The 14,786-nt window shown below is 43.1% G+C and overlaps 1 protein-coding gene across 2 annotated transcripts in view; it reads left to right on the top strand.

The window, feature by feature from the left end:
* MTHFD1L (methylenetetrahydrofolate dehydrogenase (NADP+ dependent) 1 like) overlaps positions 1 to 14,786 on the top strand; it is a 173,025-nt gene that overhangs the window by 56,737 nt on the left and 101,502 nt on the right. For both annotated transcript variants that reach the window (XM_023532145.1, XM_023532146.1), the window contains 3 exons: positions 1,050 to 1,190; positions 5,582 to 5,650; positions 11,562 to 11,673. In XM_023532145.1, the coding sequence (XP_023387913.1) occupies positions 1,050 to 1,190; positions 5,582 to 5,650; positions 11,562 to 11,673 (322 nt within the window). The remainder of the gene's footprint in view (positions 1 to 1,049; positions 1,191 to 5,581; positions 5,651 to 11,561; positions 11,674 to 14,786) is intronic.

The raw sequence follows: 14,786 nt of genomic DNA on the forward strand, positions 1-14,786 counted from the left end.
CTAATGAAATCTCAATCAGCAGTAGCCGGAAAGCTCCTTCTTTCCTTCATTTCCTTCATTTCCTTTCTTCTCAGTGACGGAAATGGACAATAAAACGTTTCATAAAGTGATCCCACTAGGACATAGCCATTTTCTCTCTGTGTATGCTTGAACATGTCTGGCTCACGTGCCCCTTGGGAAGAAGAGAATTCAGCTGGAGCATAATGAAGCGGTCTGTCCAGTGGCTGAATTATGAGGAGAAGGAAGTGCAATTCCTTGTGTCTCTTTTAGTTCCTGTTGGACTGCGTGCAGCTTGGAGTCAGAGCCAGGAGCGGGAATAGGAAGGCGCAGGAATATTTCGCAGAAAGCATTCGCTCTCCAGCGTTCACTGCTGGGCGCTTCGCGATCTGCTGTGGCCAAGCCCTCATGGAAGGCTGCAAATTGATTCTGTGTCTCCTTTTGACTTGGTGGCTCATACACGTTAGGGTGTCCTCACTGCTGTGTTGAGCTCTTACTCTGGGAAATTGGCCTCAAGGCCTCCTTTCACTGTCTATTCCTCATCCCTTTGCTGGACAGACAAATGCAGCCCCCTAGACATGCCGATGGGTAAGAGTGGAGATGCTCATTTAGTCAGTGGATATATACTGAGTGCCTTCTGGGTTTCACACTCAGTCCTCCAAGCTGGTCATTTGCGGGTGAGCCCTCCCCAAACAGTCCCTGCCTTCATGGCACTTATAGTCCAACGGTAGAGATATGCATCAAACAGGTAATCATATTAATCATTGATCATTACAAATCTGAAACACGAGACAAAAGCAAATAGGGCCACGAGTTGTTGTAACAGGGGCCTAGCCAGGCCGAGTACTGCTCAGCAGAGCAACCAGAAGTCGAGTGCAGCCACCCTAGGAGGCCACCCTAGAGCACCAAGCCCAGGATCGCATACGCTCTAGACACTCAGAAAGCAGAAGCCTTTGAAAAGGGCCTATTGAGAATAACCCCCCGGCCTGCAAGAACTTCATTGCTGAAATGGCCATCCAGATGACCAAGTCCCTTTGCTTTTGCCATCTTAGGCGCAGTTCGACATCGCGGTGGCCAGTGAGATCATGGCAGTGCTGGCCCTGACCGACGGCCTCACAGACATGAAGGAGCGGCTGGGAAGAATGGTGGTGGCCAGTGACAAAAATGGACAGCCCATAACCGCAGAAGATTTGGTGAGTACGTGCGTCTCAGAAGCTCCAGAGAGCTCGCTGTCCCTGTTCTTTTATAATTGGGAGGATGAAGGATCTCTCTCTCTCTTATCGATGCATGTAACGGGAATTCAGAGAATTTCTGCACACACATTTTTCCCGTTGCAAGCCTGTTTATTTTACAGCTTCATAATGTTCTCATTTATAACGTGCTTGTAATTGGCCGTAACCAAAGCACGTGAAATTTATTTCATAAGCTTTTCCAGATTCTTGCCAGTCCTGATCTCTGCTCTCCCTGGGGTGGGGTCATCCTCCTGCGTATCCTGTGGCTTTTTTTTTTTAAAGTGCAATCTATGCCTGCTTTAAATTTAGGGCAAATCACTTTTCAAAGGAATAAGAAGTGGCTCCGCCTTCATGAAAGGGATGATTAAATTAATCTGGCACGTTTTTTGGCTCCAGCCTGCTCCCTGGGCACCCTGGCCTGTTTAATTTTGTGCTTTAAATTTGATTTCACATTAGAAAAGCAGGTCTCCCCCTTAATCAGTGTTTCTCTTCCAGCTTCTCTTCCAGTGGAAGGATGCTCTGTATAAAGCGTTCACAGAATCCTGACACACCCACTGCTTTTTTTGATGCTTATTCTACTTTGGCATGCTAAGCTTTTTGTTCCTATTTTTCAGTAACCATCTTTACTGTTAACTTAAACTCCATCAGTGATACAGTTATTTCGCTTGCTCGTACATGTTTATAAGTACGCAGAAATGACATAGGCCTGTCGGACAGCCATTACTCTAAATGTAAGCTTACTTCCCACAGACTGAGTCACATATGATAATGGAATCTAAAACACACACTGCCAATTGAAAAACAGTTGTGGAAGGAGAGAGGCAGATTAATATTTTATTAATTCCAAGAGCTTAGGACGTAATATGAATCCTCTGCCAACATGTCTTGATTACTTTTTGGCTGTTTTAGAAGAAATGAATCTGACTGACTCATCTCATAGGTCTCGTCAAGTAAATTAAATAGATATGTTTATATCAGCTGCCCTATGGAACGCTGAGTGCAAAGCTTAAAGAGAAAACCCATATTTCATTTGCTATAAAAGTACTGCTTTTCAAAAATTGTCAAAAACTTTACATTTTTATCTCAACTGACATATTACAGTTTCTTCATAAATGTATTTTTCCGTATCCTATTAACCTTAGGTGCCAATAAATATGTAGCAGGGGTAATTTGAAACTTAATCCTCAAATATTATTTCCCCAAACTTCTATTTTTTTGGTGTGATAAAAATCTTGGCCCAGAACAAACTCAAAGTCTCTCTTTTTAGTTATCCGTTATGTTTCTTCCTGGCAAAAGTACCTAATCTCTACAGATTGTGTTTTACCAAGTTGGAGCTATCAGTAGTTGGTCTTCCACAGAAAATTAAGGGAGGACTTTAGGGGCATCTGTCTTTTCTTTTTACTTCTTTATAGTTTCTTTTTGATTTGGTCAAAAAAATTTATATAACTCATTGAGAATCGGAACAGAAGGCCTCCTGAGGTTTTTTATAAGATGATTGATTCTGCTGTACCCTGGATGAATATGCCCAACCTCTCCCAGGTGTGGACTTGGGATGTGGAATGGGTGACATAGTTTATAGTGGACGTGATAGCCCCAGAGTTGCCATCGATGATGAAGCGTTTTTTTGCATGGGTTCAGTGACAGTCCGTGTAACAGTGAGGAGCAGCAAAGGAGAAGATGTGGCATGGAACGCCAGGCAGGTGGTAACCTCCCTGAGACAATCCATCAGAAACATCCAGTTTCCTTCCTCCTCTAGTTTATTTGACTGGAAAGTATAAGCAAGGACAGTGTGCAGACAAGCAGGCAAACTACTCTTCCACATGCTCTGGGTTATGAAAAGAGAACTAATTTCTTTGAGCCCTTCCTGTCCAGCAGCGTTCACAGTAAAAGATCTTAATATATCTATAATAGGTAGGTTACCTTTCATGCAATGTCTATTTTGTACAGTCAAGTAGACGCTAAATTGGATTTTCTTATAAACCTTAAGTGATTAAGTGTAGAAATAGTAATCGATCACACAAGAGAAACATTTGACATCATTAATGACAGAAGTAGAGGAAGAAAATAATAAACTAATGTACTTTGGAGAGATGAAGATTCTCTAGAGATTCCACCACCTGATCTGTTAAGATTAGTGGCGTGCCGCTCTAGGCAGACAGATGACATGGGACCCAGAAAGCGAGAACCTCTCTAATGCAGCAGTTTTTCTCAAGTGCCTTCTCTACCTGTGGGATGGCAGGTTGAGAGAGGGTGGGAAACCAGAATGGGTGCTTTTAGAAAGTTCCTTTTTATCTCTCCCCACTCCCACTTGATAAACAGCCGCGTTTCAGTTCTTCCTCTCATTTCTTCAGGCAGTAGTAAAATCTCTGGTAATGAAAATTTAACACTCACAATTGCCAGAAAACACTTGTAGGCGGACCGAAAAGTCTGCTCTCTGGCAAGCCTCTTAAACACCCTTAAAGAAGGTTTTGGGGGAAAAAGGCAATGACTACTCCTTCCTCATCACTCTTCGCCTTGCAGATGGCTGGCATCCATTCAGGTGGGAAGAGATGGGCAGAGGTGGCAGTGCTCTGTCACATGTCACGCAGAGGGGAGAGGAGCCTGGGGGGCCCAGTGAGAAACGGCCAGATACTCTTTTGTCAGTAATCTAAATAAGTGTGTTATTTTTTTATGGGCAAAAATATTTTTTTAATTTATTTTTAATTATAGTTGACATGCGGGATATTAGTTTCAGGTGTACAGCATGGTGATTCAACATTTATGTACCTCGTGATCACCACAATAAATCTCGTAACCATCTGTCACCATACATACTTATTCCATACATACTTACTAGTGACTCTTTTTCCTTATGCTGTACATTACATCCCCGTGACTTATTTTATAACTGGAAGTTTGTACTTTTTAATCCTCTTCCCTTTTTACACCCAGCCATACCCCTGTCCCTGGTCTGGCAACCATGTTTCTTCTCGGTATCTGTAAGTTTGTTTCTGTTTTGTTTTCTTTGTTCATTTGTTTTGTTTTTTAGACTCCACATACAAGTGAAATCATATGGTAATCGTTATTCTCTGTCAGACTGATTTCACTTAGCATAATACTCTCTAGGTCCATCCACGTTGTAGCAAATGGCAAGATTTCATTCTTTTTTATGGCTGAGTAATATTCCATCGTGTATATATACTCTATCTTCTCTATCCGTTCATCTATCAATGGAAACTTAGGTTGCTTGTATATCTTGTTATTACTAGTAATGCTGCAATGAACGTAGGGAGACGTATATCTTTTCAAATTAGAGTTTTCATTTTCTTTGAATAAATACCCAGAAGTGGAATTGCTATATCATATGGTAGTTCTATTTTTAGTTTTTTGGGGGAATGGCCATAGTGGCTACACCAATTTATATTCCCACCAACAATGCACAAGGGTTCCCTTTTCTCCACATCTTCACCGACACTTGTTATTTGTTGTCTTTGACAATAGACATTCTGACAGGAGTTAGGTAATATCTTGTGGTTTTGATTTGCATCCCCCTGATGATTAGTGACATTGAGCATCTTTTCATGTGCCTGTTGGCAAAATGTCTATTTGGATCCTCTGGATTGTTTGTTTTTTGATGTGGATCTCTCTATATTTTTTTAATATGTATATTTTGGATATTAATTCCTTATCTGATATATCTTTTGCAAATATCTTCTCCCGTTCAGCAGATCACTTTTTCGTCTTGTTGATGGTTTCTTCTGCTGTGCAGATTTTTAGTTCGATGGAGTCCCATTTGTTAATTTGTTCTTTTGTTGCCCTTACCCGAGGAGACATATCCAAAAAAGAAACGTTGCTAAGAGCAGTGTCAGAGGGTTTACTGCCTACGTTTTCTTCTGGGAGCTTTATGGTTTCAGGTCTTACATTTAAGTCTTTAATCCATTTTGAGTTTATATTTGTATATGGTGTCAGAAAGTGGTCTAGTTTCATCTTTTCAGCATTTGTTGAAGAAACTGTCTTTCCCCCATTGTTGGTTCTTGCTTATGTTCTTGCCTCTTCCGTAGATTGACCATATAAGCACGGCTTTGTTTCGGGGCTCTCTGTTCTGTCCCATTAATCTATGTGTCTGTTTCTGCCCCAGTCCCATATAGGTTTGATTACTATAGCTTTGTAGTACAGTCGGAAATCAGGAAGCAAGTTACTGATACCTCCAGCTTTGTTTTTTTTTTTTTTTTTTCCTTAAGATTTCTTTGTCTATTTGGGTCTTTTGTGGTTTCATATAAATTTTAAGAATATTTGTTCTAGTTCTTTGAAAAATCCCATTGATATTTTGATAGGGATTAAATAAGTGTTTTGTTTTGTTCTCTCTTTTTTAGGGGGTGACAGGTGCTTTGACAGTTTTGATGAAAGATGCAATAAAACCAAATCTGATGCAGACCCTAGAAGTAAGTGATTTCCCTTCTACAGAAATCGTTGACAGTTTGCGTTATTGGATTGCTCGTGTACCCCACACAACGTGAGCATTTCCAGCCAATATGAGCCCACAAGGAGCATCAGAAGTACTACTTGGTCATCCAAAAAAGTTGAAAGTGTATTTATAGATACTTTAATATAATTCATGTCTTGGCTAATGACATACTAATTAACCAGAGTAGAAACTTAGAAACTCAACATATCTAATATGTCAGTAAGTCGTATAACCATATTTACATATTTTTTGCCCTGTTTTTTAATTTAGCCTCTCATAATCATTAGGTTTTCAGTTTTTTGAAAAAAAAAAAAAAAACACAGTAAATGTTGAGAAATGTTTTCCAGGAGAATATGCTGTACCCTGCTTTTATGAGAATGTTTTTATATGTGACTTTCTAGCTCTTGTCTTCATTGCACTTAAATTTCCTTATCAAATATTTCTGTTTTCATCCAACTTTTAGTTACTCGTCTTGCTCATCTGATGTAGTAATTATCTCATTCCCTCCTCCTAGCTAATGAGACCCCAGGATTTGGGTGCAAACATGGAGGCAATAGCTGGGTCCAGTTAATGAGGAGACGGGTGGGAGGTTGGGTAGCGGACCGGGGAGACAGTGTTGTACTGGTAAGTACTGTAGCAGCTAACATAGCATTTGCCAGTTTCCGTGGTGTAAATGTTCCCACCACGGCCAGTTTCTGGCTCCCTTCTAGATGTCACTGAACAGGGCAGCTGGGAGGTGATGCACATCATCAGCGGTGCCAGCAGGCTGCTTATGCTCAGGCTGTAGTGGGACAGAGAAAGGGGTAGGTGACCAGAGAGCAGGCACATTGGGGGAAGACATCGCAGAAGGACAAGCGGAATATCCTCTCCTTTATTCATTCATTCGGCCGATTCAAAGTTGAATTTGGGTGTACACTCTGCCATTTACTAACTGTGACCTTGGGCACGTGTTTTAATCATCTCAGCCTCTCTTGTTCCCATGTAAAATAGAGATAATGAAAACAAGTAACCTAACAGGGTTATTGTGGGGATTTAATATTTATTGAGCACACAACACAAGCGGGCCTGATGATGGGTGCTTAGGACATGACAGCTAACACCAAAGTCCCCAACCTCTTGGAGCTTGCACTCTAGTGGGTGCAGGAGCCAGACAGTAGAGAAGTAAATCAATACGTAGCCTGTCAGCTGGTGGCAAGGACTGAAGAAGAAAAATAAGACGGGATGAGGGGACAGAGTGACGTGGATGTGCGACATGGTGTCTGATGAAGGGATACCTGAGCAGAGATGTGAATTAACCAAGAGTGAGCCATGTATGTCTCTCGAGGGAAGGCCGTCTGGGCAGAAGGCCACATTTAGTGCAGAGGCCCTGGGGTAGAAATGTGCCCTGCGATCAGAAGGTTCCAGCAGAGAACAAGAATCTGGATACAACAATATGACAGATAGTGGAACCGGAGAGAGCTGGACGATCCCGTGAGGACGCAGCGTGGAGCTGGGCCCGGAGCTGGGGGTGGAGAGCAGAAGCGCCTTCCAGTCAGGCCTCTGCCCCCGGTAGCTGGAGCTCCGTCCTCTCCTGATCATCCCATCAGCGTGCGAACACGCTCACATTTAAGCTTTCTTAAAACAGTTCCAAACCCTCCGGTGACCCCGTGTCCCCATCCGGCCACTGCTCCGTCCCTCTGCTCCTCTCACAGTCGGACGTACCGTCTGTGACTGGGGTCTCCACTGCCTCACCTCTCACCCTCTCAGTGACGTCAGCCTGACCTCAGGTCCCACTTCCGCTGTCTGTTCCTGTCGAGGTCACCTATCCCTCCCTGCACTCAAGTCTTCCTTTCTCTGTCCTTACCTGTGTGACCTCTCAGCGGGGTCTGACACAGCTGACATCTCTTCCTTCTGGAGCACTTGCTGCTTCTGGTTTCTGCGACACCTCGTTCTCCCGGACCTTCTTGGTGGCCTCTGCTCCGTCTCCTTTACTGGCCTCTCAGCTCAGCCCCTCAGTGTTGGAGGCCCTGAGCCCACACTTCCCCAGCTGTGCCCTCCCCCAGTCCCCGCCATGTGATGACCCCCAAACTCTGGTTCTGAATCTCCTGACCTTAGCGTTTCAGACTTGTAGGTATAATTACCAAAAGCCGCTTGGGTGGGTAAAAGGCACTTTAAACGTATGTGTAAAATAGGATCTTTGATTCCCAGCAACCTCCTACTTCCTCCCAACTTGCTCATCCCCCCAAATCTAGTGACCAAGTGGTTTAAGCCAACAACCTAGAGATTGGCCTAAAGACCCCCTCTCCTTTCCCCGCCCTGCCTCCCCCCCGCCTCAGCACCAGCATGCCCACCTGCCACCAAGCAGCCTCCCGACGGGTCTCGCGCCCCCCACTCTTTCTTCCAAAACCCTTCTCCACGGAGCGGGCAGTGGTCTCAAAGCCCTGCTGTCTTCCTCTTAGAGGTCTTGGTGGTCCACCCTTGTCCTCACTCTGGCCTGGAAATCCCGCAGGATTTGGCCACTGCCCCGTCCCTACCCCATTCCTCACCCCTGACTCCCTCCCTGCCCAGGCCTGCTCCCTGCAGACAGCACTGCCCTGGACACTCTTCCTCATTTCACGGGCTCCGTCCCTTCCCTCAGGTCTCATGTCATTTCAACGTCAGCTCCCCAGACAGGCCTCTGAGGCCACTTGGCCACCGCAGCCCCAGTCACCTCTTGTCACTCTCTGCATGGCACAGAGTATTATCCTAGGGTCCTATTGCCCTGTGTGTTTCCTGCATGAGGCAGGACCTGTTCCATCCTGTTCCCCACCGTGTCCCTGGCTCCTGGAAGTGAGCACATGATAGATGCTCAGTAAACACTTGTTGAATGATTAAATGAATACTCATTATTTTTACTACATTGCTCCTAACAGTACGTATTTGTTGAATAAATAACTGAGTGAGAGAGAAATATATAAAGATGTGGTATTGTGTCTTCATAACACAAAAATGAACACATTATGAATTTTACAGTTAAGAGCTTATTGTTCTAAATAATTACCTTTCTTAAGTTAAAAATTACTTACACCTTTAAGATATATCCCATTCTAAAAGTCGAATTTCCATTTCGTTAATGAATTAATTGGCTGGGCTGCTCACATTTGTATCTATCTAGGCCATTTTGTCATTACTTTAACAGACGATGGGCATTGTTTAAAAAATAAACACAGCATTTAGTTAAGAGATCTGCATGTATGAACTCTGCCAGCTGGGTCCTAAATGTTCATTTGAGGTTAATCTGGCTATTCAGTGGCACACTGGAAATCTAAATCAGCAAATAATCTAAAAATCTCTGATTAGCATACAGATTGTGTCTTTGTGCTCAGGTCCAAATATGCTCGATTGTTCAGCTCATCGGAGCTTATCTAGGGTGACATCACTCCAAGTTGCCAGGAGACCGGCAGTTTTCAATCCTGGATGTACATTTGAATCACCAAGAAAAATTTAAAAACACCGATACCGAGTTCCTCCCCAGACCAAATGGACCAGAATGTCTGGGGCATAGGCCTAAGGGCCCTGGGTGACTCTCATGTGTAGCCAGGTTACAGACTTCCCTGTGGAAGACTTTGGAGGAGAGGCCTTAACATTATGCCGTGGGATGGTTAGGCAACACCCCTTTGCTACAGGGCGCTGTCCAATATGGTAGCTGCTGGTCACGTGGTTATTTTGATATAAATCAGCTTAAATTAAATAAAATTTACAATTCAGTTCCGTAATCATACCAGCTCTATTTCTATTTATATAGTTATTTATTTTTTTAAAAAAATTTTACTAGCTACCTTTTAAGTACGGAGTAGCCTCGTGTGGATAGTGGCTATTGTATTGGATGGTGCAGATGTAGAATATTTTCCGCATTGCAGAAAGTTCTTTTGGACAAAGGTCTTGTAGAGCAAGCAAGCAAATGGGTAATTGAGGTGTTAATCTTATGAGAAGTTTGAAAAGTCCCTTCTGGAGAATATCCATAGCTTTGAAATCATGAGAAACCAAAATAGTTCCTGCATTATTTTCCTAAGAGTTCTGCATATAAAATAAAATACCAGACTCGTGCTAGATAGTTTTATATCTTTGGATTAGTCATAGGATTTTTTAATCAAAGTATTTAACTGTGTACTGCGTCATGTAGCTACAAACACTAGTTGAGCGTCTGAGCATATGTGTGTCTGTTTAAATGTCTAACGATTTCTACTAATTTTTCCATTCAGACTCCCAAACCAGGGCTCAAACACTGCTTTAGTGATTAACATGCTGTGTGGCCTTTGATTTCATTTTACATTAAAACTAAAATGCTGCTGATCTAGTCCTTAGAGTGGTTATGTCAAGAATAGCAATGTGTTTATGCTGATCCAGCCAGACTCTGTCACCTGTCCCCCCTGGAGACCAGTGCCCGGAGCTTCTCAGACAGATGCCTACCGCAAGGATCGCAGTTTGTAGAGGAGTGAAGGCAGCTGCCCACCCAAGATGGAGCCCATGACCTTATCCTCGCTAAGTTTTTCCCAGCTCTGCTGGCTTACCACAGGCCGCCACATTCTAGCACTGGCGAGGGTAGGAAGTGATGGAGGCTTTGTCTTCTGGATAGTATTTTCTTCAGAGCACCTGAAAGGCGTATCAGACTAGACGTGATAAATCAGAGACAGGCAGACGCATAGAGCTCTAGACACTAAACATACATTTGTGCATACCCATAAACGTGTGTGTTTGGGTTTCAGCCCCAGCTTCATTTCCACGTACATTTGTATGACCTTCTCAGGACGGCGTTATTGTCCCTCTTGATGGACAATAATTTACTTGGGAGAAAAAGTAAACAGAGAACTCACAGAGTGGCTTTGATACACTCTCTTTTTCACTCTGAGATGATTTTTCTCTCACTTCCTTTCTTCCCGCTTTTGTCAGGCTTTCTCGTCTTTGAAACATATTCAGCCAACGGCCAGCTCATCATGGTTCATAGGATTTGCATGGCTTCCAGCCCACCCCCCACGTCACTCTCTCTCCCTCCATGTCAGGGAAAGGACAGCCGTGTTTTCACAGGTGGAGCCAAGGCTTCACAGGCACGAACCCCAGTGGCCCTGGCCGGCCTCTGAATAAAACCTGAATGCTTTACTGCATGTGGATAAGTTCTTTTACATAGGGCTACAGTCTGTTCTCATTGATAAAGGAAAAGAAGAAGTATAGAAATGGCATTAAAAATGAATATATAGACAGATTTTTGTCAAAGAATTAAAACGTAATAGTTATCATATTTTTAACAATGTAAGACAATTAAACAATGAGAAAGTCTTAAACCGAATCTTTAAAAATCAGAATGACAAGCTTATTACTGTGAATGTAAAAACTTTACATTTACTTATTATCGCAAATATAACATCCTTATGTAGTTGACCTACCATGAATTGAATTGATTCTTTTGCTTGCTTTAGATTTGTCTTGAACCGATTAATTTCTTAATGAAAAAAATAAAATAAATAAATAAATAAGCCTCTTAGACTATCGGGGTCTAATTCCATTCTTTTAAAAAATATAATGCAGAGTGATACAAAATAAGGTCAAGAGTTTATTTCAGGCAGCTAACACAGCGGCTTATCAAAATTATCACGGGAAACAACTGGTTCTTAGAGCTTTTCTCCCTGGTTCGGCGTTAAACGTAGAATAGCACTGTTCTAGAACACACTGGTATTTGGAGGAGTCCTTGGGACGAGTCAGGTATCTTCACTTTCTTTGAGAAAATTCGTGCATTAAATTTGCAGTATTGAGAAAAGCGGAATGGCTTCTGTGGGTCTTTAAACACCCAACAGCCTTGTCCCACCTACCTCGTTTGCCTGGGATGGGTCTTCCGTCTGGCTTTTGGGGTTTCAGTTTGTTCTTCTGCTTCCCAGGGCACACCCGTGTTTGTGCACGCCGGCCCCTTCGCGAACATCGCCCACGGCAACTCTTCGGTGTTGGCTGATAAAATCGCCCTGAAACTAGTTGGTGAAGAAGGATTCGTAGGTAAGTCATTCCTTTTCACTTAGCTATTGGAGAACCTTGGATAAGTCTAAAAGGCGATGACTGGAAGAGTTGTAGGCACACTGTCTTGCGTATAGTCTCGGCACTGGAAAAGCCCCGTAGTCTGGGCCGTGCTAGTGAAACGATATGGCAGCTGAACCACAGATTCTGATGTCAAGTACATATGGGTTTGAATATAAGCTCCGATACCTGCTGGCTGAGTGACCTCGGACACATTTTAATGCCCTCCAAGCCTCAGTTTCCTCATCTGTAAACTGGTGATCACAATATCGTATTGAACCTTATAGGGTTATCGTGAAAACTAAATGAGATTATGCATTCAGCAAATATTTACTGAACACCTACTGTGTACAAGACATGCGACTCACAGCTGGGGATATAGTGGTGAGCAAAACAGACCCACCCCTGCCTTCCTGGATCGTACTGTCAAACGGCATAAATAATCTAACAGGAAAAGTGCTCATTCAATGTTAGCCATTATTAGCAGTAATAGTACTAATAACTTGAAATGAGATCAGTTTGCTCTTCCTTGAATCCAAGCATGTTTTTGTGGTTTGATTAGAGGCGTTGGGGCGGGGCGGAGGGGGGTGACGGGGAGTGCCAGCCAATGGTCTTGACATTTTAATTTGTAGGGCTTCAGACTTTTTGCTGCTGTCAAGCTCTCCTTGGCAATACCTGTTTCTCTTTGGCTTTTGTTGGATATTCTAGCAGAGAAAGTAGAGGGCACCTGCCACAGAGTTTACTCAGTGGGTGCCAGCCCCCCAATCCCACCCATGATATTAAGGCTGTGAGAAAAAAAACGAACAAACGAGGGCTCATGGAATAAAACCTTAATTTGACACCTGAGGGATTACACTGGCAGATTTCCACCTGCGGACAGGTAATTTCCATTCACCACCTGAGCGCCTGTCATTGCTCCTTTCACACCAATCATCAGCCTCGTGTCAAACTCAGAAATGAGTTATTTTACTAGAAAGGGTTCTGCTGGACAAAAGAACTGAGCTCTGCACTTTTACATTCAGCCATTTTGAAGTTCACTCCAGGCTATTGAGACTGCTTTAAGAATTCCTTCCAGACACTCAGTCAGGATCGAATAAGAATTTATGTAGTTCGTTCCTCAAAGGTCTGTGTTATATACAGGTCTCTTGCACTTTGCTGCTTTGCTAGCAAATCCACTACGAGAGTGGCTAGACATGCTGTCTAAATGGATTTGCTCAATTGATCACAGCATAATTGTAGAGCTAATGGACAAGGAGGCTGGGTAAAGGCGGGCACTAAAAAGTTGGGTGCTTATGTGAAGTGGTGATTCTAAAGCATTCACTCCACAAACAAAAAAGCTTCTAGAAGAAAGCACTTTATTTTATGCTGATGGAGCTTTCCGCCTCTGTAGCAGTCCTTACTCTGTCAATGCGTATTTGTGGAATATGTGCTAACATGGCGAAGCATCTTGAAAGGTATACGCCGATGATACATGTAAAACACACCAGCTCTCTTTGTGACCGTGGACAAGTTATTAGCCTTTTGGGGCGTGTCCCTGTAGACCTTGTCATCTGAAAAATGCAAAGTTGGAAGATGGGGAATTGGATGTGGATGGGTAGCCGTGGACCCAGAGGTGAAAGCTGAGGGATCGGAACCCGAACTGGTCATCCGACTTGAGGCAAGTGACTTAACTTCTTTAGGGCTCAGTTTCCTCTTTGGATAAAAGGGAAATCGTCTGTGTTGCAGTATTTTAATGGGTAGCATCAAATGCGCTTTGTACACCATAGAGAACTGTGCGCGTGTAAGTGATTCTGCTGAGGATTTCCATGAGTTCTAGTCTCAGAGGCCGAAAGTGAGGGAGAATTAAGTGGCACTGAAATCTTGTCTACTGCCAGATCACTTTGAGGATTAGTGCTGGAGTCAGAGTATCTACGCTCCTTTCAAATTGTGTAGCTTTGGGCAAGCTACTCTTTTGTGCCTCAGTTTCCTTATCTATAAAATAGGGCTTTTAATAAATTCACAATGAGGATTAAATGAGACCATGCGTGTTGAGTCCTGTCACAGTAGCCGATGCACAGTAAGACTCAATCATTCTTAGCCATCTCTCATTATTATTCCTCCTATTATTGGTACATGCCTAATGAAGGTTAAATTTCCTTTTTAAATTACATTAATTTTTTTTTTTTTTTTTAGTTAACGATTTTTTAAACTGTGGTAAAATACATAAAACATAAAGTTTGCCATCTCAACCATTTTTAAGTGTACCGTTCAGTGGTGCATTGGCACTTCACAGTTCAGAACTCTATTCACTTTGTTGTGCACCTGTTGCGACCATCCATCTCCAGAACTCTCTTCGTCGGTGAAACTCTGTACCCGTTCCCCATCCTCCCAGCCCCTGACAACCACCCTCCCACTGTCTGTCTCTTGACTTTGCCTATTCTAGATACTTCATATTAGTATTTGTTCTTTCGTGACTGGTTTATTTCACTTAGCGTGTCTTCAAGGTTCACCCATGTTGTCGCATGTGTTCCGATTTCCTTGTTCAGGTTGTATAATACTCCATCGTGTGTCAGTGGACACTTGGGTTGCATCCACCTTTTGGTTATTGCAAATAATACTATTTGAACATGGGTGTACAAATAACTATTCTTGTATTACTTTCAGTGTGTACAGATCACACTCCATTGTGTAGATCACCCTCCATTGTGTAGGACTGTGTGACAGCAATGATTTACATGAATATGTGTAGAGCACAGGACTCAAGATCCGTGGTTTCAGACTCTCACGAAGGTGGTAGATTGATGCTGCGGCTCCATGAGACGCGTGGGAGCAAAGCCGGGGTGTTGGAGAGCGGGAACGGGCCCCATCGGGAGCCGAGGCTCCTTCGCACACTGCCCGGTCCAGCCTGCCCATGGGGCTGCTTCGCTATTGCACTTGGACGAAATTTATAGGAGACGCCTCTCACTCCCAATTAATGTCTGGTTCCTCTGCAAATATTTTTTAAAACATTCCTCTAGTCACTTTCAGTCATAAGAATCATCTCATTTTAATAAAAAAAAATACGTATCCAGTCTTATATAAAAATTAAACTCCAGATTTCACTCAAAATTAAGCTT

This window comes from Pteropus vampyrus, unplaced genomic scaffold (genome assembly GCF_000151845.1).
Source record: "Pteropus vampyrus isolate Shadow unplaced genomic scaffold, Pvam_2.0 Scaffold78, whole genome shotgun sequence".
In the NCBI taxonomy this organism is placed as follows: Eukaryota; Metazoa; Chordata; class Mammalia; order Chiroptera; family Pteropodidae; genus Pteropus; species Pteropus vampyrus.